This window comes from Crocodylus porosus, unplaced genomic scaffold, assembly GCF_001723895.1.
Source record: "Crocodylus porosus isolate Cpor-Errol unplaced genomic scaffold, CroPor_comp1, whole genome shotgun sequence".
Classification (NCBI taxonomy): Eukaryota; Metazoa; Chordata; order Crocodylia; family Crocodylidae; genus Crocodylus; species Crocodylus porosus.
The window spans coordinates 3,807,716-3,832,316 of record NW_017728943.1 but is presented as its reverse complement, the minus strand read 5'-3'; the positions used below and the strand labels follow the sequence as shown (position 1 = coordinate 3,832,316).

General features: G+C 44.0%; 1 protein-coding gene across 9 annotated transcripts in view; it reads left to right on the top strand.

Moving 5' to 3' along the window:
- Positions 1–24,601, top strand: part of TANC2 (tetratricopeptide repeat, ankyrin repeat and coiled-coil containing 2) — a 654,191-nt gene that overhangs the window by 542,561 nt on the left and 87,029 nt on the right. For all 9 annotated transcript variants that reach the window (XM_019548480.1, XM_019548478.1, XM_019548477.1 and 6 more), the window contains 2 exons: positions 4,494–4,660; positions 6,596–7,203. In XM_019548480.1, the coding sequence (XP_019404025.1) occupies positions 4,494–4,660; positions 6,596–7,203 (775 nt within the window). The remainder of the gene's footprint in view (positions 1–4,493; positions 4,661–6,595; positions 7,204–24,601) is intronic.

Below are 24,601 nucleotides of genomic sequence, written 5' to 3'. Positions count from 1 at the left end.
ACCCACCCACCCCAGCTCCTGGCCCTTTAAGAAAACAAAAAAAACCAAAAAAAACCTAGACTCACCGGCTTCTGCAACAGCCTCGGTGCTTTGGGGGGGCTCATGCAGAGTCTCCCACATGGCGCAGGGCAGTGGAGGGCAGCAGGGATCATCCCCTACCAGGCAGCAGCTAGTGAGTGCAGGGGCTTTTGTTTGTTTGTTTGTTTTAAAGGGCCAGAGACGGGCCAGGTGGGGTAGCCCTGGGGAGGCTGGGAGAGTGAGCAGGGTCGGAGAGCTCATGACAAAGCCCCCCACGTGGTGTGGGGTAGTATGGGGCAGCAGGGATTGCCCCTGGCCAGGCAGCAACCAGTGAGTGGCAGCTTTTTTTTTTTTTTCCAAAGGGCCAGGAGCTGAGGCGGGGAGGGCAGCCACTGAGAGTGGGCAGGGGATGGGGCCTGAGTGATTTGGCTGATTTGGGAGCAACCAAATCTCTGAATCAGATTCAGCCGAATCAACTCAGGACAGTGATTTGAATCACTGAATCGAATCACTGTCCCCCGAATTGGCTGAATCCAAATCCGAAGCGACTATTACCTACTTCACACAAGACTAGTGACTACATCTCAGGGACAGTTTATGATTCTAAGAACACTCCCAGAGCAAACGAGCTTGAAGAGAGAAGATTTTCAAAGCCAAACAGAGAGTTATATGCTCACTTTTTAGAAATCACTGGAATTTGATGGCTTTTTCTGAGGCCTTTGAAAATCCCAGGCAATGCAGCTTGTGGTTTTGGAATTGTATAATTCCTAGATATGTCTCACGTAAAAAGAACTAGGGAGCAGTCCTGCATGGGTTGAGACTGAGTGGGTGACTGCATGGGATGCCTGTTCCTATGATTCTATAAGTTGAGACCTACTGAATTCATGATTGTGCAGTTTTCACAGGAAATGTGAAAAATGGCAGGCTCCACGAAAAATGGCAGGCTTTGTGATTTTGGTATACTCACTGCAACAGAAAAAACAAACTTAACTGCAAGCAGAGAAGAGGGCAGTACTGAAACAAGGTGGGGGGGAGGGGCATTGGGATGTGAGGGAGCAAATTAGAGGCTGAGTCTGTGATGTGGATCAGTCCAGGAGCCAGTCCCGGGCCAGTCAGGGAAGTGAGAGGGTTTTGGAGCTGGCTTTCAAAGTGGCCATCTGGAAGCTGGTACAGCATGCTGCAGCCTGAGGTGGATTCTTCAGCATGACCACTGAGAAGAAATCCTCCAAGACAGCCAAATACATTTCAGCACTGGACCATGTAAGGCAGTATCCTGCAGGGATCTTGCACACAGATAGAGGCAAATTGTTCTGTACTGCCTGCAATGTTCAAGGTTCACATGAAGCAAAACGCTGTTGCAGAGGCTGAAGTTCAGAGCTGGAAACAGGCTACCATGTCCTTGCTCTTTAAAAGGATCGTGGAAAGCAGCTTGGCAAGGCAAAAGATGGTATTTTCCTTCATGGAGACTCTCACGGTGGTGAACATCCTGCTGGAGAACCTTGATCACCTGAAGTTAAGGGATTACCTGAACCAAAATGTGTGGAGTGCTGGCAGTTTTCCATGTGCCAGCAAGCTTCGCCAGGACTGTCTCCCTGCAGTGATTGCTTTGCATGTACAGTCAACAAAGTCTGCACTGGCAGAATATGAATCCTTCTCCATTGTGGCTGATGAAGCCACCAACCATCAAGATAACTATGTGCATCACATTTTATTTGTACTGAGGAGCTGGACAGACCAAGACCTGCCTAAGTTTGAAACTGAACTGGACCACCTCACATCTGTCAATTTTTCTACCATGTCTCAAGTCATAATGAAGGTGATTGCCAGCTATGGCTTAGAATTTAATATGATCTAAACATTCCTGTCCAACAATGCCATGTGTATGTGCAAGGCTTTCTCTGATGTGTTCCAAGAATGCCGCTCAGCATTGTTCATGCCACCTGCAGCGTACACATCCTGTACCTAGTAACATCTGCAGACAGTTCCTCAATTTGGATTGCCTAGTGTCCTTCAAGAAAGCCTTCAAGCATTGTCCAGGCCATAAGGTCCAGTCCAAGAAGTCCATCACTAGTCAAAATGAAAACTCACATGCCACTTTGTCGCTGCCATCAGAGCCTTTGCTCACATGGTGGAATTCATGGTTCACTGCAGTCCATTACCATGCCAAGCATATGCAATACTACCCACAGTTTGTGAGTGAGGAGCTAGAAATCACACCCAGCACACAGTGCATGCTTAAGCTTCACCATCTCTTAAGGCAAGGCATTGCTCAAGATGAAGCAACGTTTGTGGGTGAAAATGCCACCCAGTTCATGGAAGCTTTTAATGTGGTGCGAAGGCTGGTAGGCTGTGATTCATCAGTATACAACAAGCTGATGTTTTTGATAAACTGGGTCAAAGACATGGCATCACAAGAACTATCAAGCTGTCCTCATGAAAACTAGCGGAGACGAACTGTTCCAGGCAATAGCTATGAAACTGAACCAGTACTACAGGTATGACTCATCACTACCACCACGGTTCAGATAACTAGCTACCTCTTTCCTTAGTTCTGTTCACATTTTGGAACCTGACTGGGTGTATGTTCTGAGCTGCGACCCTCAGCTACTGAAATCAATCCCTGGATGGTGGAAAGAGCATGACAATGAATGTGCTGTTTACGTGAACTTTGTCAAAGAGTGCTAGATGCCTTTGCGTGTGCCTGTGGTCTGTCTGTGACTGGTTTCCACATCTCTACACCCTGGCAAAATGCTGTCTCATCATTCCAGTGAACTCAGTGGATGCTGAGTGTGCCACCTCAGTGTACAGACAAGTGTTCACCCCACAGAGACAGAGAATGTCTGGAGCAACTGCCACTGGATGCAGCATGCTAGCATTTAATAGCTAGCATGAATTGCCTGTCTTAAGGTTATCATTCGGTAAACTTCTTTTTACAATGTCCTTTTAATAGAGTGTATATAGTTGGTATTACTCAATAAAGTGTATAGTGATGGTATTAGTTACAATTCATGTTGCATATAGCTTTAACTTCATAAATTATTTCAGTTTAGAGTTTAATTAAATGGTTATATTGCTTAGTAATGCATCAATGAATGGCTTCCACGGGCTTAATCATGAGATTAAGACTGCAGAAGCCATTAAAGGAAACATTATTAAGCAATTAAGCTATGGTTTCAGGCCATCTGGCAATCTGTGGGGAGGGGTTGGACTGCTGGGGCCCCTTGGCCAATCAGAAGCATGGGGGGGGGCCCGTCACATTCGGCCCATGAAAAAGGCAGCTGGTCCTGGGATCTGCCTGCAAAATGGGCTGGCCACCTCCTTGAGTTTGGTAGATCCCTATTTATGTCACTTTGGTTTATGGTAGAGAAGCAACTTGTACTGAAATTCCTTTTATATTTAACAAGCTACAGCATTTGTGACATCATGAGCTCTAAACCTTATTGCTAAAGTTGAAGTTCAGACTTCAATATCTGTTTCCAGAAATGTTATTGTCATTGCCTTAAAACATCAGTCTTTGTATTTCTGCCATCAGCAGCATGAAACTCCCCCATGGCACTGTTTTCAAATGTCTGCATTCAGTGATTAGTACATATATTATGGTCTGGGCCGTAGAATTCAAATCAGACTTTCCTAGTTCATTAGTCTTGCGATCCACGCTCATTTTGGACAATTTCTACTGAACAGAGAGCAGTATTTTGAAAGTTTGTGTGACTAGCTCCTGCATATGATAATCAACTTGTGCTCAGACATCTATGAATCAGATTTATGCCTGTTTTAAAATCTAACCCAAATTAGCATTATTTGGTTTAAAAGCCTCCCATGTGCCTTAACAACATATATCACTGTGCTATCTCATAAATCGGGAAAAGGCAAGGAGATTTATTGCTCTCAAAAGGGCTTTATTGTGACAACTAACACACACAAAGATGGCTGACAACTTCCTGTTGATGTCGTCAAATCAGCCCTTGGGAAGGGAGTTAATCCTTGCTGCTACTACTACAATTACAATGTGAATTAGGGGCAGGTGCTAGGGACTTTCACTTCTGTGTATATATATATATATACACATATGTAATACATGCATCTAGCGATTGTAAATGCTGAAACAGGTTTTCATCAAAGTGTTGCTGAAGTTTAACATCAGGAGTGTAAAGTTTGGTTGATATTCGTGTCAACATTTAATGAGAGATCTTGCCTTCAGGTCTTAGATAAAATGGCTATGCCAGTTTAAAAATTACCTTCCCCACCAACTCAGTTTTGACAGAGTGCTATCAAAATTGTATACACGTTGTTAGTTAAATATATATTTTCTGAGTCCCATGCACCTGCCCACTGTGTACAATCACTGTATCCATAGGTATTGTTGTTTTTGCTTTATTTTATCTTCAGATAAGAACAACATGGTGACTAATTAGCATGGAGCCAGGCTGCTAGCCTCTGAACTAAACATTTTTTCTTTTTTCTTACAATCTCAGAGAGGAAGATCCCTGATGAAGATTTCATCATATTAATTGATGGTTTAAATGAAGCAGAGTTTCACAAACCAGATTATGGGGACACCATAGTATCATTCCTGAGCAAAATGATTGGAAAATTTCCATCCTGGCTAAAGTTAATAGTAACAGTCAGGACAAGTCTACAGGTACATTGAGACTGTTTATGGGTAAACACATAAACACTGAGTATCTTTGCAAATGGGTTTTCACTCCTAAGGTCTTAACTAGTATCATATTGATTTGATTATTGATTGTCTTGTGAAGTTATCACATTTTATCACTCTTTTGCACTTATGTGTCTGCACTGGATTCAAATTGGCTTTTGTGTGAACCTGTACCACTGACTCATGCCAGTAATCCTTATTCAGCAAGGCATTCTATTAACTTCAGCAAGAAGGCTCATGTGACAAAGAGCTCCCTGCTGTCAGTGAGCATTACCAATTACAAGTTTGTGAGGCAAGGCTTTTAGGAAACCAGTTTCTTTTATCCCAAATGAGAGAAATTGGTGGACAGGATTTCATGCATACATCCCTCCTTGGTCAGACAGAGCTTATATGTTACATTTGTTAAAGCTGAGAGAATCATAATCCGAGTCCAAGAAATTATTTAGCTCCGCTAGGATTGATTTTTAGGTTGGTTCTGAGATTTTAGATTTAATGTAAATAACACTGCTCTGTGTTTTCATCTTAGCTCATGCAGAAAATTCAGTTTATATTGGTAATCATTATAACACTAGTATCTTTGGACCTCACAACTAAATGAAAGCCTAGAAGAAAATACATCAAGTATATATAACTAGTCTTTAAACAGTTAAAAATGCCTGCATTTTAGAGCCTATGCAAAGTAGCATAATGAAAAAGAGCAGGAAGTACCAATGAATCAGTTTTAGCTGTAATTCTTCTAGACACAGCCCAGATGTAGTTCACCACTATCATAAATCCAGATATGCATTGGCTTTCAGTTCTTATTGGCTGATTATTTTTTACAACAGCAGGTTGCACAGTCTTCTTACTGCAGTGTTCATTTCCCTTTGTTTTAAGGTAGTTTAGATGGTATTTTGGAAAAGGATTATGTCATGTTTGTTTCAGTGAGAATCTTATATTGTAATCCTAGCATTTAACCTGCCTGCCATTTAATTGCTCAGGGCTTTTGGAGCCCTACATTTCTTAAAATTAAATGGTTGATTCTTTATCATGCTTAAATTTTGCTTTTTGGGAAGCTGGCCAATATAGCTTCCTGACTCTCCCCAGTTTGAGCAGAATCACCTCTTTCAGCTTTGTGCTAATTGAGGGTTCTTTGCATAGAGATGTCTCTATGGAAAACCTCTGGCAGGGTTAAATTCATTTTGTGCTGCATAAGCAGTATAAAGTGAACTTACTAGATCAGTGAATCCTGCCCGCATTGTCCCTGTGATGCATAGTAGACACAGAGTTCTGCACTACATGCTCTTTCAGAAACATCCTTTCAGCTGAGAAAAGATTGAACCTACTGCTGACTCTGAACAGATCAACAGCATATAGAGTATTTCACTATGGTCTTTACTGTACAGTAGTAAATCTCTGTTATTAGCTGTGCTAAGATTTCAGTATACCTCCCTATTAATCAGCTGCTGCATGATACTGAGGATTGCTAGTCAGCACTCCTTGAGATATACTCAACTGTTTCAACAAAAGTCCTACAGTGTTGGACTCTATCAGTTTTGACTGCCCATGCATCATTCCCTAATCTGTCAGCTTTTTATATGCCAGCACAGAGAACTGATGGTATGTGTGAGAGTAGCTGGGGTGGTGCTGGGTTTTAAAAGCATTGCCCTGTGTGCTGGGATTTAAAAGCATGGCCCTCCAGCCCCTTTTCTAGGAAAATATATTAGGAAAAATGTTTTCAGGTTTACAGAAATGTTTGGATATTCATCTGAATTTGTAAGGTCTTTGGGTCACAAACTGTCGTCACAAGTGCTTGCTCAGCACCTAATGGAGAGGGCACTGATTAGAATCTGTATGTGCGGCTCTAATACAAATGTTTATTTTTGTTAATAATAAGAACTTCCAACATGAATAATTGCTTTTTCTTTTCTTTTTTAGGAGATAATAAAACTGTTGCCCTTCCACAGGATATTTCTGGATAGACTGGAAGAGAATGAAGCCATAGACCAGGACCTGCAAGCATATATCCTTCATCGAATACACAGCAGCTCTGAGATCCAGAACAACATCTCCCTTAATGGCAAAATGGACAACACTACATTTGGCAAACTCAGTTCTCATCTCAAGACCTTGAGTCAAGGGTCCTATCTATACTTAAAACTCACTTTTGATCTCATAGAGAAGGGCTACCTGGTACTAAAAAGCTCCAGCTATAAAGTAGTCCCAGTCTCTCTTTCAGAAGTTTACCTGTTGCAGTGCAATATGAAGTTCCCGACACAGTCTTCCTTTGATCGGGTTATGCCTCTCTTGAATGTGGCAGTGGCATCTCTGCATCCATTAACAGATGAGCATATTTTTCAGGCTATTAATGCAGGTAACATTGAGGGTACTCTGGAATGGGATGACTTTCAACAGAGGATGGAGAACCTTTCCATGTTTCTTATCAAGCGTAGAGATATGACACGAATGTTTGTTCATCCCTCTTTTCGAGAGTGGCTTATCTGGAGAGAGGAAGGAGAAAAAACCAAGTTTCTTTGTGACCCTAGGTAAGTAAGAAAGACATAATGAATTTGTTAAAATTTCTGAAGCATTTCACTGTCTCATCTTAATCCTTTTGATCCATGGGTTTGCATATAGATAAGGAGTGTATAGTCCAAAGGGGAGGTTTTTTTACTGTCTTCTACAAAAGCATAGCATCTATTTGACATAGATGACAGGAAGATGAAAGTGAAACAGCAGATACATGTCTGTATGCATTGGGCCAACTTCTAGAATCACTCTATTCATGAAACTCCCATTCATTTTGGAACCAGAATGAGATGCAGAATATGACTGCACTGCATTTTTGAAGTGTGAATGTGTTTCACGTACACTGACATAATAAGGCAAATTATTAATTGTGTTTCTGGTGTAGCTATTGTGTAACATTTCATTTCTCTCAGATGTATGTTCCATATAAACTGGTCACATAAGAATTCTAAAACCTTATTAAAACACTTCCGTATTTCAAATCCAGATTGGATGTGCAAGTATTCTCACTGTAATTTTAGCAGCCCATCCCAACAGGGGCAGTCTCAATTTTTCTAGTCCATTCCTTGAAACAAGGATATAGATACTAGGAAACAGTCATTCATATTCTAAACCACTGCAATCCATCTCCTTGACTTATTAACAGTCAACACTAGGAAAAGGGATAGTGTCTGCTGAAGCTGAAAGTTACACAAGGTGACAGCTATTCACTTCATTAAAGCAAGTAATTCCTGTTAGCTTGGTCAAAATAAAGAATATATTTGCCACCCCAGGTTTGGAAGGGGGTTCTTTTGTGGTAAACAATCTTCAGGAAAAAAATAACACAGCTGATTTGAGAGAAATATCACATCTGCTTTAGTAGATTCTGTGCAGCACTTTGTCACCCAACCTTTGTAAAGCATCTTCAAGTTGAATGCACTTACCTTTAAGTCAGTCATTGTTAGTTAATTTAAACATAATATCCTTCCCAAGCTTCAGTAGTTATCTCTCACCATACAGTGTGCTTCCCAGCTTGGGTTATACAATACAGTAAAATCCTCGTTATCTGTCATGAGTGGGGAAAAAGGGGTGCTGGGTATCTAAAAATGCCGGTTACCTGAGGCCAGCGGTTTTTGGCTGTATGCAAAGTGAGGGTTGTGGAAGGTGGCACTCACACGCAGAGCAACTGCAGCACAGGGTGGTAGCTAGCAGCAGTGGCCGCTGAGTGAGTATGAGCTTCCCCTTCCCTCCCCTCCCCCAATATTCGTGGCTGGCCAGCCAGCTGGAAATTCCTGTTTATAGAGTGTTCTGGTTACTCAAATGCCAGATTACATGGGTTTTACTGTAGTTGTCTGCAGTTTGCAAAGTCATTTAAATGTGTGTCCCATCTATTTTTACGTCCTAATCAACTGTGCTGAAAATCATTCTGCCATTCATGCTCAGTCCAGCTCCTTTCTGTCCATGGTCAGTCTGAAGAGTTGTACACAGTTTCATCAGAGAAAAGATGACCCTCTGAGTTACTAGTTATTAAGCTTGCAGAATCATCACTGCTCCCTCTCTGGTGGGCCAAAACCTACAGCCTTAAGAAAAAACTTGAATACTTACTGTTGATGACTAGTGGTACCAGACAACTTGCAAGAAAGTAATTCAGAAAAAGTAGTCTCTTTGTTTTTTGTCCCAAACAAAATGAACCTGTAGAAGGTTAAGTTGTGACATTGTATACCCATAGTAGCAATGAAGATTATTTGTACAGCTTTATAAATATGAGCACTTCAGTTTCCCACCTTCTTGGTTTTGGTCCACATGGGTTTGTGCTCTCTGAATTTTCCTTTGAGTTCAGGCTTGCTATGTCTCACCTAGCTTTGTTCTAAAACCAGGGCTGCCTATGGGCTGCATGTGGCCCACAAGGGGTTAGTTTGCAGCCCTCAAGCTCCCACCTGGCCTGGGGGTGGGGCAGAGCACTGTTGCACAGCCAGTGGTGCCAAGGAAGCCCATAGCATGGGCTGCTGGCGTGGTGCAGAGCAACAGAGAAGCTCATGCTAAGGGAGCTGAAGGTGAGGCTGGTATACTTGTATCTGTGTGCCCACGTGTATGGTGCAGTGGGGGAAGTGCCAACATGCCTGGTGCAGTGAGGGATTGGGGAGAAGGAAAGCAACCACCTGTCCAGTACAGTGCGGGGTAGGAAGTGCCCATATGCACAGGACCATGGGGGAATGCCTGAGGGGCCTGTGGCTTGTGAGGCTTGTGGTGTGTGCAGCAGCCCCAGCCTCTAAGTTGGACAGCCCTACTCTGAAACCATGCTTATGAATTTCATACGGTTTTAGCATGAAATCATGAATCAGTCTTGACTCATTCAGCAATTAACAAAACGTTTGAAGAAAATGTGTTGAGGATCTGGTTTCACGCAGTTTCATGAGCCCTAAGCACAGCATGAACATCTTTGACAGCCTTCACAACTAACATAACCTGGTGCTTTGAATGTATATAGAATCATAGAATCAATGAGTCGGAAGGGACCTAGACAGATAATCTAGTCCGACCCCCTGCCATGGGCAGGAAGGAACACTGGGGGTGGCAGGGGTCATAAGACCCCAGCCAGGTGCCTATCCAGTCTCCTCTAGAAGTCTCCTCATAGAATCAATTGACTGGAAGGGACCTGGAAGATCATCAAGTCCAGTCCCCTGCCATAGGCAGGAGGTTAATGAGCTCAGACTAGCTCAACGAGGTGCTTATCCAGCCTCCTCTTGAACACCCCCAAGGATGGCAACCGTACCACCGCTGCTGGGAGCGTGTTCCAGGTTCTAGTTACCCTTACGGAGAAGACATTGATCCTTATATCCAGTCTAAATCTTCCCTCTGTTAGTTTGCATCCATTGGTCCTCATCCTCCCAAGGAATGCCTTCCTGAAGAGTTGCTCCCCCAGATCTTGATGCTTCCCCCTGACATACTTGTAGGTGGCTACCAAGTCATCTTTCAGTCTCCTCTTACTCGGACTGAACAAGCCTAGTTCCCAGAGTCTCTCCTCATATGGCCTATCCTCCAGGCCCCTGATCATGCAAGTGGCCCTTCTCTGCACCCTCTCAAGTTTATCTGCATAGTTCTTGGAAGTGCAGGGCCCAAAACTGGGTGTAGTACTCCAGCTGTGGCCTCACCAATGCTAGGTAGAGAGAGAGAAGCACCGCTCTGGATCTGTTGGTAACTCATGGGCTGATGCACGCCAGAGTCCTGTTTGCCCTGCTCATCACACTGTTGGCTCATATTCATCCTCTGGTCAATTTGTGACCCCCAGGTCCTGTTCAGGTGCTGTGCCAGCCAGAGGGCTGCTGCCTATTGTATAGTTACGGTGAAGGTTCTTCCTACCCAGATGAAGGACTCGGCACTTTTACCTTTTGAACCTCATCTGATTCTGATCAGCCCATAGAACCAGTCTGTCTAGGTCATCCTGGATCCTTACCTTATTCTCTGGTGTGCCCGCATTTCCCCACAGCTTGTTATCATTGGCAAACTTAATCATAGAGTATTCCACCCCTTCATCCAAGTCATTAATAAATATGTTAAAATATGGTCGAAGCACCAGTCCCTGGAGACAGTCCTCCCGGATGAGGCCATCCCATCGATCACAACTCTCTGGGACTGGCCTCTAAGCCAGTTATCCACCCACCTCACCGTAGGCTGGTGTAGGCCAGTACCTTTCCGTTTAGTTGAGAGAATTTCATGGGAGACAGCGTCAAAGGCCTTACTGAAGTCTAGGTAAATGATGTCTACTTCATGTCCCTTGTCCAGCTGGTCAGTTACTTGGTCGTAAAAGGACACCGGATTTGTCAGGCCTGATCTACCCTCTACAAAACCATGCTGGTTGTTTCTTAATACCCTGTCAGTTACAAGCTTGTGATTGATGGCCTCTTTAACAATTTTTTCAAAAGTTTTCCTTAGGACTGAAGTCAGACTGACCGGTCTATAGTTTTCAGGATCATCCCTCCTCCCTTTCTTAAAGAGGGGTATTGGCCCTCTTCCAGTCATCCAGGATCACTCCCAAGTTTCACGACTTTTCAGATATCTTCACCAAAGGCCCTGCTGTGAGTTCAAGCAGTTCTTTTAGGACTCTTGGATGTAGATCGTCTGGCCCAGCGGACTTGAAAATTTTCAGTTGCTCTAAGAGGACCCTCACCTAGTCAGGGCTGTTTTCAAGTTGTCTGCTGACAACCCCATATTCCCTGGGCCTCTAGACAGGTACACAGCTTGTGTTAGCTTTCTGGAATACTGATGCGAAGTAACCATTTAGGAGCTCTGCCTTTCCATGGGGATCTACTGTGGGCTGCCCCTCCATATTCAGTAGGGGTCCCACAGTGAAGCTCAATTTTTTTTTCTTGCTCCCCATGTACCTGTAGAAGGACTTTTTGCTGTCCTTAATGTCGGATGCCAGCTTGATCTCCATGCCTGCTTTGGCTTTCCATATCTCATACCAGCAGACCCTGGTTATATAAGTGAACTCAACTCTGTTGCTGATCCTTTTTCCATTGCCTATATGTGTCCTTTTTCAAAAGTTAATTAATCATCACCATATTGCATACTGTACCTTTGCTGGCCTTGAGTATACACTGCTGACAGTAAGAAACAGAATCATACTCTAAAGGAAATTAAATCCATCTTCACTCATATAATGAGCAGAAACCAACTTCTATGTTTTTCTGCCATTCTGTACAGGTTTTGCTCACTTTATGCGGGTTCTGTATATATGTATTTGCTCTTATGCAATGACCTTTTTTATACCCCAAATTTGTCATATGTGAGGTAAATTCACTCATACAATCAGCATAGGCACTCTCCCCTCCCCCAAGCAGGTAAGTCTGGGGGGGAGGGGAAAAGGCTGTGAGGCCACGGCCCCACTCACCCCAGCCCCTGCTGCAGCTGCTCTGGGAGTGGCCGATGCCAGCTGCCTGCAGCTGCTGGGCTGCGCCACACCCTGAACCCCCCGGGGCTCTGCTTGTCCCCATACACCCCAGCCCCTGGGCTGCGCCATGCTGTAGTGCAGGAAGCTGATGTTGGCTGCTCCTGCAGCCACTGCAGCAGAGGCTGGGGTGAGTGGGGACAAGCAGAGTCCCGGGGGCACAAGACGCGGTGCAGCTTGTCCCCACTTACCCCGCCCCTGCTGCAGTGACCCTGGGAACAGCCAACACCAGCTGCAGAGGGAACAGTCAGTGGGTGTGGGGTGGGGGGGGGCGCAGCTCTTGCTGCTATGCGCACCCTGGGAAGGCTGCGGGCTGGAGGGGCTGCGTGGGGCTCTTCCTGGGGGGCACATGCCCCTAGATCTGCGCACAGGATGAAAGCAGGCTGCTGCCTACCCCAGGAACCGGGAAGAGTCCAGTGCCACCGCCGGCCACAGCCTGCAGTGGCAGCTTGCACTCATCCTGCTCACAGATCTGGGGGCACGTGCCCCATGGGAAGAGCTTGGCACAGCCCCCCAGCCTGCAGCCCTCCTGGGGTACGCATAGCAACAAGGGCTGTGCTCCCTTGCCCTGCACCCACTGACAGTTCCTTCCACTTTGCTTCCTGCTGCAGCCCCAGGAGCAGTTGACGCCACCTGCCTGTAGCTGCTGGGCTGTGCCACACCCATCCACCCACCTCTTCCCTAGCCCCAGCCTCACTCCCTCCCTTCCTCACCACCGTGGGAATGTATCCCTATTTGTTACCTTATAAATTGGGTTCCCTTTATGCAAATTCAATTTATGTGCAGTTTTCCAGGAAAGCGTATACCGCATAAAATGAGGGAAACCTGTACTTCAAAACTCAGATGGCCTATGATATTATAACAGATTCAGTCCTAGGCATCAGTTTATATATGTATTTACAATATTAATATAGATAGATCCATAAATAGCTGAAAAAGCAGGGAAAAAATATTTTAATAGTTATGTAGTGCTTGACCAAAGCTAGCCAGACTTTCCTCATTTACCGTACATCTCACGAGAGGCAAAGATGAAACAGTTTGATGGATTGAGACACAACAGTAAGTAATACAGACTTCCAGTAACTTATAGTGCCCAGAGTGAAAGCCTGTTTGTACTGAAGGACTAATAAATATCTCTAATGCATTACATATGCTAATTTTACTATACTCTGATGGCAGAGCTGAGATATGTTTCAGTGATTAATGGAGAGGACTCCTGAGATTTAGCTATTGCATGACTTCAATCCTCCTATCCAGCTCTCAGGGAATGGTTGATACTGAAATGCTGAGCTCCAGGCATGGTAAGCACTCAGCAAGAATTAAGAAAAGCAATGATTTTTCACTTCATTACAATAATAGGAGCACAACTTAACAGTGATTTGGCTAATAATAGGAGTGGTATATAAAGACATGGTTTCATTTTGCTTGGAAGTTTGATTTTTTTTTTCCATTAATGTGGGAATCACAAGAGTATTCTGGTGGTTGGTTTGGTTTCCTTGTTCAGAATTTCAGACACTAATAGCTAATCCTGTGCTTGTAGATTTCACCATGAAAATATGGTAGAGGCCCAGGTTGCTGAGGCTGATTTTTCTCATGAAAATAGATTTGGAGCTAAAGTGTATTCTTGTGAAACAGCTCTTAATTGACTCTCCCTGACAGAAGCTAACAGTTTTGGAGGATGTTGTGGAGGAAATTGAGAAAATAGGACACTGCAGCTTAGATGGTCTTTTCCCTTCCATTAGTGCAACTGAAAATCTCCTTGCTCCATCCTCTCAGCAGTACAGAAACAGGGCAGGTGGGGAAGGGACAATGACTGAAAATTATGTTCAAATTAGCACACGTTGTTCTAACAGCATATGGGAAAGCAATAGACCCTCTGCCTCCGGTTTTTTATTTTAGCCTATTGTGTTACAAAGCTTCTTCTTCCCTTTAATGCTCAGCATGAGGTTTCTAACCAAGGCAAAGGCTAATTGGCATTGAAGGGAAACACTATCATTTTGGGCTCTCTCACAAGGGAGCTCCTTGGTACTGACTGTTGTTTAATAACAGGACGTGAAAAAAGCTGTTGTTGCAGATCCTGCAATAATGACTTCCCTGGTCTGTCGGAGTAGTTCTATTAGCTAGTTGTATTATTTGACAAACCATATAAAGCAACATATGGAGAAGACTGTACCCAAAAAAGCAGTCATCAAGATTAATTTATCTTCGTTTTTAGTCTAAATATTGTTATACCACTGTGGTGTTTTTCACATGGGTTGTTAATTTACAACCCTTTGTCCAATGAATCCATAGACTTTTTACAAAATTAGGACTGATTGGGGAAACTGAGTCACTGAGGAGTGAAATAATTTTTCTAAGACCAGATAGTAAGGCAGTTACACGCAAATGTAGACCCCGGTACTTCTGGCTCTATGTCTGCTGCTGTACATTGTGCAAACATCAAACATATCCAGTCTCTTCTGAGATGAGTCTTTTTTTTGTTGCCTGTGATAAGCACATGTAACGTGCGAAAAAGGCAAGCATTTAGTTGCTTTTGCATAAGTTTAATTCTCGCTTTAGCACCTCAAGACAGTACTGATGTGTGCAACTTTGTAATCGCCATCATTGGGCCACTGCACCAGCACAAAATAGCTAAACAGTACACTCTGGAGACACCCTTTTTTCCTGGTCAGAGAACCTTCCCTTACAATAATACGCTTTCCAAATATCTCAGTCTGTTCAGCTTCAACACAATGTAATCTACACAGAGTACATCTTCTAACATGGGCAGCTGTGCTTTTGAACAATTAGATCCCCAGGAGGAAATGAGTTGTTTTGTAACCACAAGTGATACCTCCTTCCTCCAGCTAGATTTTGTTAAGCCAAAGCAGAATCAGGAAGTCTCTGCTGCATTTGTTCACTATACCTAGTTCAAGAATCAATATAATGAGGAAAAATCTACGTTTACGAAAATGAACCTTTCTCTCCCTTGCTGTCTAGAGGAGGATTTATCTTACTGCTGAGTCATTTTGGTTATACATAGGTGCTTTTTACACTTTAACTTAAATCTGCAATAAACCTTTTAGTGGGGACTAGTTCATTCTCATTTCACCTGCTTGAATCAGCTTTAAGCAAAGAAGTTGGTAGTGATTCTTGTGTTGGAGTAGAATATCTGTCATTAAAAATGCCTTTGGAGAAATGACCCGCAGTGGGCATGTCTACATGTACATATTAATGCAGAGCAATAAACTCCAACACTTATTGCACCAAAGTTTATTACCTCTGGGTTCCATATGTGCACCTGGAACCGCAGCGTGTTGAGCTGGGTCAGAGCAACCCTGGCTGACATGGGGCCCAAGGGGTCAGCCTGGCAGCCCAGAGCTTCTCTAACCTGGCTTAATGTGCTCTGGAGGGGCTGACTGGGGTACAAGGGTGCTCCATTCCAGGGCTAGCTGGCAGGCAGCTCCACACTGAAGCACCCTCATGCCCTAGTCAGCCTCATCAGCATTTACACATGCACTGCTGCAGAGTAAAAACTCAACAGCAAGATAGTACTTATATTTACAAACACTATCTTGCTGCATAGTTTATTAGTTTACTCCAGCCTAACAGGGCCTCACATGTAGATGCAAGCTACTTACTGTGGAGCTAATTAGTCTGCTCTGCAGTAAGCATCTCATGTAGAAGCACCCTGTTATTTTTACTAAACGAGTATGCCGCTTTATCCTCATTAGACTTCAGATGTATAGCTTTCTGTCTGAGTTCTTGGATACCTGTAGTCACCTTTCCAGAGGTGCTGAACACTTGCAGATAAAAGAAATTGCCAGCTCACAGTGTCTTTAAAAATTCAGGCTGCTGGAAGCTAGACTCAAATACAGTGCAGATGCTGCTCAGCCAATTTGACTAGGCGAACCTTAACCAAGCTCCAAAACCTTGCAGAAGAATAAATCTATTCTAGTAAATTTTCCCTAAAGCACACAGAGAATGAGGCATGCAACTGCTGCTCATTAACATTAATAGAAGAGGCTGGCTAATGCCCCAGAATACCACTGTAACAATTAGAGAGAGGCACTATTCTCTGCATAGTTAGGATTGAAGCTAGCTTCTCACATTCCTCTCTTTCACCTGTGCAGAATCAATTCTGTTCATAGCAGTTTTCCAAACGAAAGGTAAGTAAGTTATGGCAAAATCCCATTTCATTCTGCATGTTCAAATAGCAGTTACTCTGGCATGGAACTGCCATTTTTGGCAGTTATGTATAGTTCGTTGTCCTACTCTGTGCAGCGTATTCACATGAGTCGAGGAAGCAAGTGGTACAAATTCTAGGCCCCTGTTGCTCAGAGAAAATGTGAACCTCCAGGTCTTCAACTTACAAGCATGAAGCATTTACTGCCAGGTAGCCTAGTGTCCTTTCCAAGCTGTGCCACTGTACTGTTAACTTAATAGTCACTGGGTAAAACAGATGGAGAATAACAAGAAAGTTCCTGCCTAGCAAGGATCTGGGTCACCTATTTGTTGGATGAGTGCCTTAACCACTCAGCTATTGAGCTAAAATACATGATGGCCCTCCTCCTCTAACAGCCACTCACTATAGGTTTTTGTTTGGCTACCATTTTGTGACTTAAGTTCTCCAGGTATGCATATACAGAACCGTGTGCCTGCCAACCAGAGCGCAGCCTAGTGCACAGGCTCAGATTTGATCTTGTGTGGATTACTGTTTGGTGGCAATCTAATCTGCATGGGTGAGGCTATGAAACAATACTTCGCGTTGCCATAGTTTCCATTGGAGTTACCTCTGAATATCCTCCAGTATACATAATTTACATTCTTTCCTTCCCTAACACCTCCACAAAAGCATGCTGTAACTGAAGGGTTTTAGTTAAACAGAATGCAGATCTGCAATCCCTGGTTCTTACCCACTCAGAAAACCATGTTTGTTTTAAATTAACAAAAATATTTTTTAAACATTGACATAAAGCCTAGGCTTTCAGAGAAATAATAATTCCCAAATGAAAAAGAAGTAATTTAGAAAGCTTGGAAAAAATGAGCAGGAGGTGGCACTGAAGATGATGACTTTTATAAGAAGTTAGCTACAGCTGAGTAACTCTAACTTCCTAAAATGCTGGTGTTTTCTCATCTTACATAGTGGATTTTTTTAATTATCTAAGATTAGCTTAAAAGTGCATTTCTTTGTTTGTCATTATAGACAAGTACTTAATTGTTGATTGTTTTCATTCATCTATTTTCAATTCTGAGAGCTCAGAAGTCTCAATAATATGTTCTTTATAATTAGGTAATGTAGTAAAGTATTGTAAAAAAGGGGGAACAAATTTAAGGGTTTTGTTGGCATACGTGATGGATTTTATTCAAGGAAGTGAAAGTGCCGCTTTGTTACAAAGCAGGAAAGAAAATGAATTTTAACAAGAAATTATTTGAATCTTTTATATTCATGTATATGTGGGGAAATACATATAGGCCTTTGTACATGCCACAAAACTGGCTTTTAAAACAACTTAAATGCCCTTTTGCAGCGCTTTAATGGCATTGGTGTTTGCACATTCGGTGGTGTATTCTGTTTTAATGGCGTTCGCTGTTTGGATGCTTGGTGGTGTATTATGCTTTAAATGACTTTGGTACATAGCAAGATAAAATACCTCCAAGGTGTTTTAGTTTGCTAATTAACAAAGTGCAGCAGTACACAGGGCGCTGAAAGCCGCCGTGCTCAGGGCTTGACGGGCCCCGCACAGCTCAGGGGCTGTGAGACCCAGCAGCAACCCATGCAGGCAGGCTCCACTGAAGGAAAAAAAAAAGTGTCAAGCCTGATCTTTTTGATCTTTCGAAAATTTGTTGTAATGGCCTTCAATTAAGTAAACTGATAAACATCACAGGTCAGGGAAACATGCCTAGGGTATAGACCAATGAATAAATTATAAACAATTAACTCTAGATTTACTGTGCATCAGTTGCTTTATGATGGCTCTTGCCTATGTCCTCTCCTGTCCCATAAGTGGAAGCTACCATGGTAACCCTTTTAACCAGTTTTAATGCATTTGTCTATCCATATAACATACTGCAGTTTTGATGGCATTCATTAAAATAGTGCCCAGAATAAAATGAGGTTGTCTTAAACCAACATGTTTATCTAACAGCTTTACAAATAGTAAACGAGTTTATCACAGCTGAACAAAATGAACATTAGAATACTTACTTTATGTAGGTAACCGTCTTTAGGAAGAAATGTTGATTTTTACTGGTAGAAATTTCAGAGAAATCCTACTGTTGGAAATCCTGGAGAGAGAGGAAACAGTGTAGACTTCAGTCTGCAGTCACCCTGTCTCCCCTGCTGTTGATCTGCCAGTGGGGCAGCTCCTGGCTACTGCCAGCTAAGCAGTGAATCCCCACCCAGCCAGGGGCTCACTGCGAACTGCCCCACTGGTGGATTGGGGCAGGGGCTGGGACCTGCCCCTCCCCCTGCAGCTCATTCCCTGCCCTCAGTCGGGGAGCTGAGGTCAGGAGCTCCATGCTGCCAGGGCAGGGGGACATTGTCCCAGCCCGGGTTTCATCACTGGAGCCCCCTGGCAGCAGGTAGCTCATGGGGGCAGGGAGCATTCTCCCAGCCCTCACCAGGAGACACTTGTCTCCTGGCCCCATGCTCCCTGCCAGCCCCTGGGCTACCACCCAAGGGGAGACTGAAGCACCCCCTAGCTACTGCAGGGGACAGAGCAGGGTTGGAGTAGCCTTCTCTGGTCTCCCAGATGCCTGCACGTGTAGACGCCTGCCCAGGGTGGGTAACAGATGGAGCAGCACTTGCATGTGTAGACGTGCCCACTAGCTCCATGAGAATCAAAGAATGCATATTGTTCCTTGCTGAACCATAATTTTGGTTGCTGCTGTGCACTTAGAACTGACTTGACCTACATCTTTGTCACTGGATTTCCAAGACAAGCCCTTATAAGTTCCTGATTGTTCTAAAATTATTTAAAGCCACTGCGTTTTTACATGGCTTTTATTTGGGGGCTACCATTTTAGCACTTGCTTTCAGGTAACTTTATGGATAAGTTACTTGGAGTGCAGGAAAAGAGCATGTACAGTGGATAGTCCTGGTGTCTGGTTCAGTTTAGTTAGTCTGTAGGTATCTGCCTAATGGCATCACATTACATTGATTGCTCCTGATATTTTGTAGCTGACTAGTGCCCAGACCCATTGAAAGCAATACTCTTGGAGAATTATTTACTCTCTGGAATAGAAACCTCTACATGCTGCACAGGTTTCTAAATACAAAAGTTGTTCAGTAAAATGACCCATCTGTGACACTAGGGAAAAGGTTCATCTTCATGAGAAATTTATCAGAAAAAACATGGATGCTTTCTGAAAAAGAAAGTTCCCTAAATTATTCTCATTGTGACCATTCCTTAAATCCAAAGATCTATCTACTAACTAAAATAACTTAAAATAGTTTATTGCAGGAGAGACTCTGCTTTTTCTATTGTTTTGTATTTTTCTATTGTTTTGTATTCTGCGTGGTCACTTACATCAAATGAAGTAAGCTGTTGCTTGCAAAAGCTTATACATCTCTGATTTAGTTAGTCTTTAAGGTACAACTCTACCCTGTCTTCTGCATTTACCATTTACACAGAATTAAATGAGAACAGAGTGCTCAAAGAAGCAGGCCCAGCATATCTATATGGCTAAAATAAATGTGTCTTAAATCCAAGATTGTTGAAGGACAGAGTTTGGAGAAGCCATTGTTACTCTCTCTACCTTGCCCATCATATACATATGGTATTAAATATTAAACATGATATTCCTGTGATTATACTTTGCTTAGAGCAATATGTATTTACGTTGAACGCAAAGTACTCTGCTCTGGCAGCCAGTGAGTCAGCTGAACTGGTTATGAGTTAAACCAGGATGCAGAGATCAACTACTATCAGAATTAATTTTTTCGAAACTCATTGGGGTCTCTAAATTATTACAATTTCCTTTGTTTCCTTTCTTTTCTTTTTATTGTAAAACCTTTTATTATCATTAATCTAACAGGGGCAGTAGAGTTCTCTATTTCCTCCCTTCCTGATTCTCCTAATACTTTTCTTATCTGTTATTGGTATCTGCCATATTTCAGCCAGGTCAGTGCAGATGCTCCCTTAGATCAAGTCCTGATTAGGATTTGGCTATATTATCCTGAATAAACTTGAAATGTCTCATTTCCCTGGCAGAGCCAAGTGTTAAACATAATACAGTACACAATAACACATAGGGCCATTGTTGCTGATAGGAATGGAATATTAAACAAAACAGATAACCTTGAGCGAGATAAATATTACATTGGGATCGTTAGCAGTTTTTTGGCCTAATTTTTGTTGAACTGCAGCAGTGTGATGATTGCTGATTAAAGTTATCAAAGAGATGCAAAGAAACTTGGGAACTTTTTGCCCTGAATAATAATGTTGCAGGAGAATGTTAATGCCATGTCAACTGAGGGCAGGGAGCCAGCTTCCTCCAAATAAGAACTCATTAGGCATTTACTCAGTAAAGCATCTCTTGATGTTGAAGATCTTGCTAGTTATCTTTTTGTTTTATCCAGTCCTCTATTCTCCTCTCCCTTCTTTTCTTTCTGGATGAAACTGAGAATGTTAGATCCAAGACAGATTAGGCTATATCTGGAGTGAGATTGCTTCAATTGTGTCTGTACTCTTGACCTAGATTTTAGCTCGTGTGCAGAGCAGAGTGCTGGTTTTACTGCTGGATGGTCACATCCTGAAAATGGACAAATGAACTAGCTGATTTTTAGATCCATCAGAAACTTTTAGTCCCACTAACCAATGCTTTTTGTTGATTTGACTGCAGGCCCTTGCCAGGGTAACCCTCCTGTGAATGATACCATTCCTGCTTCTTAAATAGCTCTGAGAGAATTGTATTGGGCATTACCCACCAAGCTTTTGTCTCTCTTGTATGTGATTTCACTGTTTGCCACTTCTCTCAGTGTATATGTGAGACCAGTTGGGATGATAATGAAAACATCTGGGTGATAATGGTACCAGTACACTGATCCTATGTGCGGTTATGTGTTTCTGGGTGAAGTTATACATTACACTCAGATCATACTCTATCTGTGGAAGGTTAAGTGGTGCGTAAGTTAGAATGTGCTGTGAGCAGCTTCAGATTAAGGATTAATACTGTTTCTTACCTATACTGCTCTGACCTGCCACTGGACTAGGGACAGAAGTTACACATTAACCAGTTTAAGTGATCAGAAGCTAGTTTAAACCTGTAACAGGTTTACCATAAATGCAGTGCACATCAACCAGTTTCAAAATGGCCAAAACTAATGTAAGATAAACCTGTTTAAATATAGTATCAGAATTAACTGATTTGGCTCTAACCAGTTTATGCAACTTCTGTCCCAGACCCCTTCCCACTTGAAGTTAAACCAGAGTCCTCCAGCATCCCCGCATGCTTTGCAGCTCTAGGCTGTGCTGTGCTTTCTTCTCCAGCGAGCAAGGCAAGGCTAGCCTCACCCCTCTGCTCTCTAACCCAAGCAGGGGATGTGACAAGACACTGGCTGGCATGGCCCTGTTAAGGCAAAATGGTCAGAGAAAGGGTTAATTCTTCCCTCCTTCCCCTCCCCCCTCACCACAGCTGGGGTCTGCCTGTCTGTGGATGAGCCGTGGAGGTGGCAGTCTGGGCTGGCAGACCCTAGCTGCTGGGTAGAAGGAATGGAGGGAGGGAGGAACTAACCCCCCCCCACCTCTTTAACCTTAATGGGGCCATGCCAGGATGGCATCTGGCCAAATCTGGCTGGTGGATTAGCAAGGGGATGGGGAAGGTCAGAGTGCCCAGGAGGGGGTTTACGCCCCGGCTCCCTTCCTTGTCCCACCAACAGGGACCACAGCAATTCTGGCATGACCCCACTAAGGCTAAGGGGGCAAGCAGGGGGTTAATTCCCCCCCTCCCACCAGGGGACTGCAGTTGGGGTGGAGCACCCCCCTCCTCCTCATTCCTCTGCCGCAGGGTGGGGCTCTGTTTGGGGCTGCCCGGCCCTAAAGGGGGACTCTTCCCCCCGCTCCTCCCCAGGGGGGAGAGAGGGAAGCTGTTTTCATGCTGGGGGGGGGGGACCCTTCCCCATCCTCCTTCCCCCCCCTTGGCCCCTCCCAGCAGGGCTGGGAGGGGAGCTCTGTGTAGGGCTGCCCAGGCCCAGAGGGGACAAGCCCCCGCAACACCTCTGAGTCAGCCCGGGTAGCCTGCTGTCCAGCCAGCCACCACCTGTGCCTTAACTAACAGGGCTCAGCCTCCCCATCACTGCTGCTGGGGATGGCCCTGCCCCCTGGCCTGCAGTGCAGCTGCTTGGGCCGGGGCTGAGTGGGGCCAGCCCCAGTGGCTGTGGCTCAATGAAAGCTGCGCCCAAGCTAAGCCAGGCAGCACTGGACAGAGCTCCGCCTCCCTGCCCTTTCGGGGGGTAGGGAGAGGACAAGGAGGAGGAAGAGTCCCCCTCTAGTACTGAACAGAAGCCCTGTCCCTGCCCCATGGAAAAGGGGGGAGGAGGGGGAAAAGTCCTCTTCTGGGGTGGGAGCACCACACAGAAACCCCCTCTCTACCCCATGGCAGCAGGGGCCAGAAGGGGAGGAGGGGGAAGAGCCCCACTCTCCACCCTGCTGCCCTGGGTCAGATGGAGGAGGAGGAAGAATCCCATCTGGGGCCCAGCAGCGAAACTGTGTGGTTGCTCGTGGCAGTCAGGGAGCCGCTGGGACAGGCAGAGCTCTCCCCTCCTCATCCTCCCCCACCACAGGGGTCTGCTACGCTCCCTCTTCCCCAACCCTCCGAACCCTGCAGGCCAAGGTGGGGGTTTAAAGCCCTCCACAGTCTTACTCAGTTCTGCTGGGGCCTGCCTATGCCCTTTCCCCCTTCAGCTCAGCTTCCCTGTGGAAGGGAAGGGAGGGCTGCTTTAGTGCCCCCAAGTTTCTGGCCTGAGCCACTGCAGGCATGTGCCTGCATTTCCAGAATGAAAAGGGAATTTCTATCTACTTGCAAACCAGTTCAATCTCTGCAGGTTAGACTAACCTGCAAAGATTGAATCAGTTCAGGCTCAGGGTTTTTGAATATCTGTCCCTAGAGGGCTGGTGAGCAGGGACATGGCTAGGAACCAGGGGCTGTATCCCTGCTGTGGGTAAGAAGGAGGGGGAACTGGAACCACTGCATCCTGGGATGTGGAAGTACTTCAAATTGCTCATTTTATCTCTTTGGAGTAGCCTGAAGTTATCCTAACATGAGCTAGGTACCATGGCTCAGAGTTAACCCTCAACTGTGGCATAACTTTGAGATGCTCAGAGGGCACTTAACATGAGATAGCAAGCCTTAACATGTGGGTGCTTACATTTTGAGTGCCGTTACTAAGGTCTAAGGGTAACGTGTAAGTTTACCCTTTGATTCGTCTAAAGTGGGCTTTCTGGCATCTCAATTTGGCTGAGATAGGGTCTTCATTGAGACCTTAAATAAAGACTGGATGTCTTCCTAAAATATATGCTCCAATGAAACCACATATTGTTGAACTGGATACAGAAATCACTAGGTAAAATTCTGTCATTTGAATATTACAGAAGATTCAGGTTAGGTGATCATAAATGGTCCTTTCTAGTTTGAAACGGTCAGTGACTGTGTTTTTATTGTGCTTAGCACCTAGCACAGTGGTTCCCAGTTTATGATTATGGTCTTTAAACACCACAGCAGCATAATATAATGATTTGGGTAATCCCATAACTGTCTTGGTATGCGCTGGGTGAAAAATGCAACTAGGGATTCTGATAAGGTAGACATCTTGCCCCTTTATATTAGGACTGGGCCTACACTTCCCCAAAACAGGTTGCAATGATGGCACAGTTCTGAGTCCTCAATTGCTCCTAGATTTCCAGGTGGCTTGAGTTCTGAGTATCTTTATTCATCTCTGTGGTACATGATGGGTGCAACTGTTTTTCTTGGCTGTGAACTTTACTCTTCTGAGGTATCATGGAAGCAATTGGCTTAGGAAGAGTCCAAAAAGTGTGGGATAATCCTACAAATAAGAATAGTCCCTGCAGTGATAAGAGAGGGTTGAATTAGGAGGGCTTATATAGGTTTATAGTAAGTGTACCCACTTACGTGCTTTTCCTATTTTTTTTGAGTTGTTACTTGCATGGCGTTTAATTACCTCTGTGCAGTTCACAGTTAATGCATGAGATATATAAATGGAACAAAATTGATCAATTAATTTCAGTGATTAAGTATCCTTTCAAAAATGCACACTGAGTTCTGAGCCTTGTATTTATACTCTGTGTGCACTAGCCAGGGCACTAGATGAAAGCTTTTCTTATTATTTTTTCAGCTAACTGCCACAGTAGACTTTATTTTAAAAGAGACTTTGAAAAATGACTAGTAGAAAATGAGAACTGGTGATTGCTGGAACAGAGATGACTGTGTGCACCGCAGTTCTTATGCAACTGCACTTTGGAGCCTTGAATAAAATATGAATACAAGTC